The 10,001-nt window shown below is 32.6% G+C and overlaps 1 protein-coding gene across 1 annotated transcript; it reads left to right on the top strand.

Annotated features, from left to right (window-relative positions):
• The first annotated feature begins 2,448 nt into the window (after window positions 1-2,448).
• LOC131845896 (translocating chain-associated membrane protein 1) lies at window positions 2,449-8,207 on the top strand. The gene is made up of 9 exons (XM_059195047.1): window positions 2,449-2,559; window positions 2,672-2,827; window positions 2,933-3,121; window positions 4,349-4,502; window positions 4,999-5,176; window positions 5,563-5,678; window positions 6,064-6,209; window positions 6,591-6,705; window positions 7,303-8,207. Exons 2-9 carry the CDS (start codon window positions 2,693-2,695, stop codon window positions 7,410-7,412), a joined length of 1,143 nt encoding a protein of 380 aa, XP_059051030.1. The 5' UTR covers window positions 2,449-2,559; window positions 2,672-2,692; the 3' UTR covers window positions 7,413-8,207.
• Window positions 8,208-10,001: the final 1,794 nt, after the last annotated feature.

Genomic DNA, 10,001 nt, shown 5'->3' with positions numbered 1-10,001 from the left:
TCGAAGTTTAATTTTTTCCCTTGCAAGAAGTTATCCAAATTTCCAAAAAAATGGTAATCTATTGGAGCAAGGTCCGGGAAGTACGGTAGTTGTCTTAGACATTCCAATTGAAGCTCTTCTAATTTGGTAACTGTCTGTTGTGCAGTATGTGGTCAAGCGTTCTTGGCGATTGACCAGCCTCGGTTGTTTAGCAGCTAGCTTTTCCATCATGGTTTCTCAATTGCTGACAATACACATTTGCCGTAATCGTCTGGCCAGATTTAAGAAAGCCGAAGTGAACAACACCGGAAATAGTCCACCAAAGGTTTACAAGTAACATTTTTTGAGCCAATTTTCGCTTGGGGCAGGATTTGGTTTGTTCGGTTTAGCTATTCCAATGAGCGTTTCCGATTATCGTACAAGATTCACTTTCCATCACAGGAAATTATTTGATTTAAAATCCCTTCATTATTATGCCGATTGATTAATATAACGCAGCAGGCTACGCGCGTTTGTCGATGTACTCCATTGAATTCATGAGGGACCCACTTATCAAGCTTTTTCACCTTCCCAATTTGCTAAAGGATTAAAACAGTTTTGTCAGTAACAACGACTGCAGCTAACTCGAACGGGTTTGCGATGGATCCGCTTCCACAATAGCCTTCAATTCTTCATTATCAACCTTGGATTCCGGCCGCCCACGGAGATTGCTTTGCAGGTCGAAATTTCCAGAACGAATACGTTGGAACTAAAAATGCACGTGTTTTCTTTTGCGAGACCACTGCCATATACATCATTAATACTTCGAGCCGTTTAGCACCGTGTAGCACTGGCGTCACAGCGGAACTCGTACTCGTAAATAACGCGATACTTTAAGTTTTTTCATTTTGTATGCTGTGAGTGACCCAAAGTAAATAGCTGTATAAATTTGGAAATGACCACTGAATTTTTTGACGTTATTGGAACCAAATAATATGAGAAAACGTACGTAAATGTAAATTTCTCGACAACCCGAGAAGACCCGAGAAATTGACCTCGAGAATTCTCGAGACCCGAGAAATTGAAAAGCTCGAGAAATCATGAACCCTAGTTGAAATGTCTTACAAATGTAATATGTTTGGCTATTTGTATGTATTTACCGCAAAGCAATGAGTAATTAGTAATTTTAATTCTACCGTCAATTATGTATAGTATATATAATTATACTATATATATATACAGTATATATAATGGGCTGTACACAGATTTTATATATTTATTATATTAGATATTACATCTAAGCAGAGAACACAGCGCCATCTAGTACCAAGTTAAGTAGAGATTGTATTGTAGATATCATACAACTGATATAAATACATCGTTTTTCTTTTAAATATATTATATACTAGCTAGCCCGGTTTCGCACAGTTGTACATGTATTACATATAAACCTTCCTCTTGAATCACTCTATCTGTTTAAAAAACCACTTCAAAATCCGTTGTGTAGTTTTAAAGATTTTACAATACATAGAGACGATCATACAGCGACAGTGACTTTGTTTTATACTATGTAATGATATATAGAAAATACCTAGACCAATGCAAACAATCATACACATAAATACAAATTAAAGTACCGCGCGAGGAATCAAACCCGCATCCATCAGAAGTAAGGCGGTGTGATAAACTGTTAGACCACCGAAGCTGCCATTATTATGTAATAAGTATGACAATGGAATATAGGGGATTGTCTTTAATGGGAATTAATTGGCTCATTGCTAGCAATGTGACAGGTCTGGTTACTTCACGAGGTTTCCTCAGGAAATGTTTGGTGAATTCTCCATGATGGGCTATAATTTTTTTATCCTTCACTGTGACCTACCAGTGTACCAATACTGTTAAAAATAGCGGTGCACCATTCATTCACATAACCAAATCAACTAATTAGAGTGAATGCAGAAATTATTTGAAGCAAAGTTTTGTGAAAAAGGAATACCATTTTATTTTTTTTATTCCATATAGTTGGAAACAAAATCCATACTAAAAATGAGATCCGGCGATAAGAGATTATGTCCCTTTCGCACAGTTGCCAGTATAAGAATCAAAATAAGACCTTGAAAATAAGATTCAACGATATTTCACATGTGAATTATAAATATTTTTTCGTAACAAAAGGATTACTTACGAAATATAAATTAGTCAATAAATGTCAAGAACTTATTTTTTACTATTGCATTGATTCAGCCAATGTCTCTTGATTAGAATATTATTGCCTGTATGTTAATAAAAAAAACTAAGCTAATTATTACTTTTCTGTAAAAAAATGTTCCAATTTTCATAAACGTATTTTGGACAAAAGTAATTTATCAACAGTCTATGATTTTGTTTAAATATATATGTTGTTTAAAAATAATATAATGTTTGTTGGCATTTCCGGTTGCCAACACAACAACAAACGCAGCTTTCATTCGGGGTGGCGGGCATTATGGTCCAAGTGGGGGGTTTTGACGTTTGACCGCGTAGCAGTGAAAGTGTCACGTCGTTCAGTGTTTTGTCAGAAATATTTTGTTTTAATTTAAAATTCTTATTGACTTTGAATTGGTGCGATTTTTTATTGTTTTTTATTTTTTAATATTAATTATTAATGGTTCCTAATTTATAAAACACACATTTTGATCAGGAATTCCTGTAATAACTAGTAATAAACTTTCAGATATAGGTTATTGCCGGGATAATGGGTGTAAAACCTGCAATTGGAAGGAAATCTAACAAGAACCCTCCAATTTTTAGTCATGACTTCGTAATTCAGAACCATGCCGACATAGTTTCATGTGTAGTTATGTTGTTTTTGGTCGGACTGATGGTACAGGTACGTATTCAAAGAATGCCACGTAGACCAAATTATATTGTTATTTTGTCCTACTGGTACAAATATCGAGTGAATTAATAATGAAATTTCCTTGTTTCAATATAGTCGACAAGTCCAATAGCAAGTTTATTCATCAGTCTTCATCATAACGTCAGTGGCGTCGAACCAACACGAGAATCTCCGAAAGGGGAACCCTTTTTCTATGAAGCTGGATGGAAAGATGCGTGTGCAGTATTCTTTTACTCACTTGTCTGTATTGTGATGCATGCAATTCTGCAAGAGTATTTCTTAGATGTAAGTATTCACTTTAATATGTCACAACAAAATAGGCCTATATTCTGTATTGCACTAGCATTTACAAAGTTCTAGTGTTGAAAGTTCTGTGTGTATGTTAAACTTATATTATTTTACAATATGAACATTAATTTGTGTGTTTCAATAGTTTTGGACTTAACTTACTTTCTTGGGAGCATATTGCTAGGTTGTATTGAGTGTGTTGTTTTAAGTTGTTCACATGTAGAAATATACATATTACGCAATATAAATAAGCTTATTTTACCTAAATGCCGTCTGCACAAAATCAGTAATTCATTCTATGGTAATTGCATAAGATTTTATAATAAACTGCCAGAATCTGCATTAAATCTGACAGAGAGGCAATTCAAATCTTATATTAAACAATTTTTATGTAAGAAAGCCTATTACAGGATAGACGAATTCATAGATGACAACATATCAAGTAAATAATTAGTTTATTAGCATACAACGTTATAATTTTATTTTCTTATTGCTTTCTTGATTTAATTGATTGATTTTAGAAATATGAAAGCGTAGCGGTTTTTGTATTAATTGCATTCTTATGTAAAATGTGAATACTATAACTATCAGATGGCAATTGTGAGTAGCTTTGACGTGGTCTAGTGTTTTGAGTAGTCATGCTCACTGAAATGTCCAGACTTGTGGCGGCGTGGTGGGCCGGGTCATTGGGCTCCCTAAAATATGGTCGAGCGCAGTGATGGCTGGCTCATACGTCATACTCGTGAACGGGTGCTGCTTGTAGGGACTGGTCTGCTCTAATCACTATGACTGATTTCCTCGTATTAATTGTTTAACCAGTTGGTTATGTATTCAATATTTTTTCTTTTTGAGTATTTAATTGAATTAGTGCTAATTGGTGGTTTGTATTCACACACTTAAACTTAAAAATGTAAAGTAATAATAAAATTATTTAAAAGAGCAACACGCAAGTTTCTTGCTCGTTCTTCTTGTGATGAGACAGCTTTCCGAATGAGCGGTAGATTAAAAAAAATGTAATGACTATTCAAAAGTGCTTCAATGTAAGTTTATTTGAATAAATGATTTTCTATTCTATTCTATTCTATTTTAGCCACTTTTTTTATTCAGCAAGCTTGATTAGGCAATAAGACCAGGCAACTACTATTAACTTACTTTTAAATAAATCTGCTATTATTATTATTATTATTATTTATTTGTCTTATAAAATATAGAAAAATATTTCAGAAAATATCAAAGAAATTCCACCTTTCAAAATCAAGACTGAGCGCTCTGAATGAATCTGGGCAGTTGGTTGTTTTCCACCTGGTAACTCTGCTCTGGGGAGGTGATGCTATCCTACGGGAAGGGTTCATTTTCAACATATCACAATTGTGGGACCGTGAGTATTATTATTGTTTTTATATGTAATTGTAATGTCAAAGCTGATGATAAATGGTGCCAGCCACATATATACATGAATAGCACAACTGACATAGGATATCTGTGGTATCTGTAGTGTATTGCCATTCCAGAAGACTTAAGATGTCATGCATCTGTATACTGCAGTATACACCCATTAACCATAATACAATTTACAATACAAACTGCAGTCTGAAACAGAGATGGAGGTATCATACCCTCACAGATATATAGATGATTATTGCCTATTAAGATTATTACGATTGCTTTTTATACAAATGTTCTTAAATGCCAATTCATACATAATTATCTCCATTACCAAGGTTGTCTTGAAACAATGTACTTCGCAATGAAATTATTTTGTTACACCTGTGTAAACTTTGCTTGAATATATATTTGATATTTTAATTAATTTATGTACTATAAATATAGTATATGTCTATCCATAAGTATAAACCATTGTTTGTAATGTTTAGGTTATCCTGATCACCCTATGAGTTTCTTGCTGAAGCTATGGTGGATTGTCCAAGCTGCTTACTGGATACACACCATCCCCGAGTTATACTTTCAGCGCATTAAGAAAGATGAGTGGGCAGGTCGTATCAGGCATGCTGCAGGAGCCTTTGCTTTTATAGCTTTGGCTTATGGGTTCAAGTAAGTAGACATGCATAGACTAACTTGTAATATGAATTTTCTGTTCATGACTATATTGGCCAAAATAATACTTAAAAGGATTATAACAAAATTATAATATTTAATTATTCTGAAAATTACTGATGTTAAACTATTTCTATTCATTCTATTTTATAATTAGAAATCTATTTTATGATTAGAAATCTATTTTATGATTAAAAATTATTTTGTAGTAAAAAATCCTTTGAATGAAAACTGAGTTGTAATTGTGAACTATTTTTCATTTGATGATTTCATTTAATAATTACTATTTTCGTATATAATTAGGCATTGAGTATAGTGTAGGATATTTATGTGTATGGAAAAAATATATATTGCATACTATTAATTACCTTTGCACATTATAGGTTCCAGCGAGTGGGAGTATCTTTAGTGGTATTGCACTCATTGGCGGAATTTGTGGCACACATTCATCGTCTAAACACCATTCTCAGAGGGGAGCGGGAAGACTTTTTAGATAAATGTGAGCTAACTCCTATTTAAAGGAACATATACTTTTCTTTCATTCTTATTCTTCTGGTCCATTACTATTTCTGTCAGTTGACAGCATGCATAAATTGAATATTTAATTAGAGATTTCCTCTTTAAAACTAATACTACAAGACAGAATTTAAATTAGAATTTGTACTAACTACCCCAATACAGCTGGTGATATATTGGTGATATTTCAATAACATTTGAAAATTTTACATTATTATTAGACAAATTTACTGTGCTTATTAACAGTGAATTCATCCCATAATGATGATAATAAATCAAGAGATTTTACAGTAAACAAATAAAATTTCGTATGTCAATTTAGTATGAGTTTAAAAAACAGACTATAATATATTAATTTAACATTTCAGTTGTAAGCTTGGTGAATGGCAGCGTGTTTGTGAGTGTGCGTTTGTGCTCGCTGGTGTTGGGAGTGCTAACGTTTTACTTCGGACTCGCCGGTGCCGCGCCGTTGCTGCTTCGCGTCGGTGCACTCTCTCTTCTGGTTTCATTCCAAGTAAGATACGCTTTTCAATTGTATACTAGATGTGCTTGTGACTTCGTACACATGAAATCCTTTTTTTGTGTACCAATTATTGAAATTAAATAAACACTGAAACATAATTAATGAGAAGCTTGCTATATACATTACATTAATGAAAATCACATTTCATTTCATTAAACTCTTTCTGAGATTAACGTACACAAACTCACAGATAAAAACACATATTCTAAATACTATTATCTTTATCAGGGAAACATAAATGCTCATGGTTCAATCCTTTAATATCTTTTGACAGAAGATAACAATTTTATGGTTGGCGCAATTTTATCTGTCACAAGATACGGAATAATTTCTCATTAAAGGTTCACATTAATTACACGAAATTATTTTCAGGTGTACTTAATGTACAATTTCATATCTGATGCGATAAAACAGAGAGAAGAGTCAAGTCAGGCTGCACAGAGTAAGCCTAAAAAAGAGAAGAAAGAGAAACCTAAAAAAGAGAAAGGTACATATTTGTATTTACCTATGAATGATGAGTATGTGTATGAATATAATTGAGATTATTATATATATACATATAAACTTTTTAGATTTGCATACACTATAATATTTTTAGTATATTTCCAGTAATATAATTGATATTAATCTCGCAAATAATTACCTACTCCTGATATTTAATTATAAATATTGTGTATATTTTGTGTGATTGCAATACCAATCTACATAGTATTTACTATACATATATAAAGAGATGTAGAGTAACACTCTACATATAATTATATACCAAGTATTTTAAATGTGATATAAAGAATTTTTCTTCTTAAAATTTTAGATCTATTCAACCAATATGTAACCCTAAATACGTGTTTAGAACATCACGCGGAAAGAGCGAAACCTATTTATATTCAAAATCTGTTATCTGATAGGGTTATAAATAGGTACCGGCCCGCCCGGGTGGTTATAAAAATTGTTTCTTGTATATCAACAAAATATGTAGTTTATATAACTCGTATAATGTTTCAATATAAAATGGTGCATAAGCTCCGGAGTCTTTATCAGTATAAATTTACATTATCCTAATATTGGTATGTCTATCTGTCAGTAAGAAAAGTCGTGAATGAAGAGTCGGACCTGCCCGAAGTGGATCAGAATACAAACAAGACGCTACGACAGCGACAGGCGGCTGCTGCCGCCGCTGCTAAGGCCAAGTGAGGGAGGGCGCACATTCAGCTACATTAATTTGACTCTAAGCTAATCATGTTAGGTTGTTTTCATCTCATATCTCACTGAGACTTTCCACTATTAAATCTTATTTTCTTCCTCGAGTCTTACCATCAATGATTGTTGAAGCACAAAATGCGTTGACAGACTGTTGGCTGGCATTTATCTGTAATTTAAATTGTATATACACAGTTATATTGTGTTATGTCACAATAAAACTTAAGGATGAAACTGGAAACTATGTCATAGTTTTTTGTTTGTAGTAGCCTAAAATGATGAAAAGAAGCTTGTGAACAAAATTATGGTGTAGAAATTTTTATAATATTTACAACTTAAAACATGGTTTTATAATGATAAATCAACATTGATTCAGACTGCGAAACATGCTATCGTCATTAAACGTTATAGTGGATACAGGGTTGTAAAATATCTCCTAAAGTGTAAAAATAACAAGGACTCTAGGTTTAATAAAGAAAATGTTGTTTATATGAATATATTGAATAAGAATTATGAAATACTGTGTGTTCATACACATTAAACGATGAAAATTCCATTTTGTGTTTGCATTTTAAGTTTTGAATAAATATTTATTGTATGAATTCCAGTACAGATTTATTTTTATAGATTATTTGTGGAAATTTCTATATTTTTACTTAACTGTTTTTTTATATATAATTTCAACTAATTTAAAAATTATTTGGTGCTCATTGAGTAATATATTTTTTACTGAATGTTTTAAATAACTTTAACCTATGTCAGAGATTATTATACTTCATAACAGTCTTTGCTATATCATTAAAGCAGAGAATTTATTAAATTTTATTTAAGATACATTATGAGATTGAATACCTACAATGTTGTTGTATAATGTGAAACAAACAATGCATAATGACATTATTCTTCCTACTGTGAATTCTGCTCATAAATTATTATATAATTTTCATGGAGATTGTCAATTGTAAAAGCTTGATGTTATTATTTCTAAATAAATTTTGTAAGTCCAAATTTTGGGTTTATTATTCTTATCAATATTATCTATTGTTATCTTTACTATAAGAAAATTAGATATTTAAATTTTGCAAATATTTAATGTATAAAATATTCTCAAATTACGGCATTGATCATATCATAAAAATTGGACGATAGTGATTTTCTTTAATTGCGGACAAGGTCCATCTTTATTATTAAGCAATAACATTAATAATAAAGATGGAATTAAATTTTTGTTGTCTACATCTTGCTAATATTAATACAGTGGACCCCCGGTTATCCGACAATCGTTTTGCAGGGCAGTGTCGAACAATCGAATTTATAGAGGGGGCCTAAGGAGTCCCCAATGGTCCGGAATTTTTTACAAAAGAGTATACCTTGTAATCATAATCCTTGGAATAATGTTATATATGCACTCTGAAGTATAAATCTTACTTCATTATATACACATTATATGCTAATAATGAAGATAGCGGTGCAGTGTAGCATGTGACACTACACCGCTATCTTCATCACATGTAAGTAGTCAAATTCAAACTAAGCAATCATAATCAAAACAATAATCTACGCGTCGAGTACAACAGTGGTGATGCGTACAAGTTCAAACTTGTTCAAATTTATCCAAACATACATTATCGAAGATTTTGAAAAAAATAGACCATGTCGGATTACAAGGGGGGGCGGTTTATCGCGGGTCCAATTTAGAACTTTGTGTGTGTGCATGGATGGATGACGGATATTTGTTACTCTTTCACGCATCGAAATGTTGATTTTTTTAATGTTTATGTATTGATCATTGTAAGCTGTTGCAAAACCTAATTTCACATTTTAAAATTTGATGTATGATAATGAAGATTTACGAAAGAGATCTATTGAAGAAGACTGGGTCTAAATATCAGTATAAGTATAATAATAATAATCCTGGTCAATTCTTACAGCGCCATCTATTCCAATGCTAAGTAGAAATTTTGTTATGGTACTAGACAACAACAACTACTAAGCTACAAATACTCAAACACATTATTTTGTAAATACATACATAAAAAACAGACCGTTACACAATCATGTGTACTTATGAATACAAATGTTGGCACCATGCGAAGAATTGAACTTGTGACCATCGGAAGCTTGTTATTACGAGCCCAAAATGTTTAACAAAAAACCCATATGTGTGCGGGTTGACGAACGAGCACTGTGGGATTTTTCTGAGTAGAAAGCACCTCGGTATTCTACTGCGTATTATGGCCATGCGGCAATATTGCTAGTCTTCGTCGATCCTGGCCTCGTGGCTCCGTTAAACAAATCCACTCCAATTGGCATATGGGGAATATTTACGCGCACCTACGGGACTTCGGATAGTTCCCACCATGCGCCACCCACGGGAATCCTTTGTCGGAGTTAAGGTACGCCCAGATGTAGTATGCATGATACGATTTGTCTACTTTTGGTACGCCACGCTTGTGACGGTTGGTTGAATACCGTTTTCGTAAGGATTCGTGGTAAATTAATTACTACAATAAGGATTTTATTTTAACATGTTATCTACTGCTTATTAGGTATAGTTGTACAAAATGTAGGTCATTAAAAGCA

Source organism: Achroia grisella, unplaced genomic scaffold, assembly GCF_030625045.1.
Source record: "Achroia grisella isolate CSIRO2021 unplaced genomic scaffold, CSIRO_AGI_Agris_v1 utg487, whole genome shotgun sequence".
NCBI classification, from domain to species: Eukaryota; Metazoa; Arthropoda; class Insecta; order Lepidoptera; family Pyralidae; genus Achroia; species Achroia grisella.
This window is presented reverse-complemented; position numbering and strand designations above follow the sequence as displayed.

What these genes read in the sequence shown, in the direction of transcription:
- LOC131845896 (XM_059195047.1), top strand. Translation starts at nt 2,693, where the DNA reads ATGGGTGTAAAACCTGCAATTGGAAGGAAATCTAACAAGAACCCTCCA. An exon ending in GCTTTGGCTTATGGGTTCAA is followed by an intron (nt 5,177 to 5,562) that starts GTAAGTAGACAT and finishes TGCACATTATAG; the next exon opens with GTTCCAGCGAGTGGGAGTAT. An exon ending in CTCTTCTGGTTTCATTCCAA is followed by an intron (nt 6,210 to 6,590) that starts GTAAGATACGCT and finishes AATTATTTTCAG; the next exon opens with GTGTACTTAATGTACAATTT.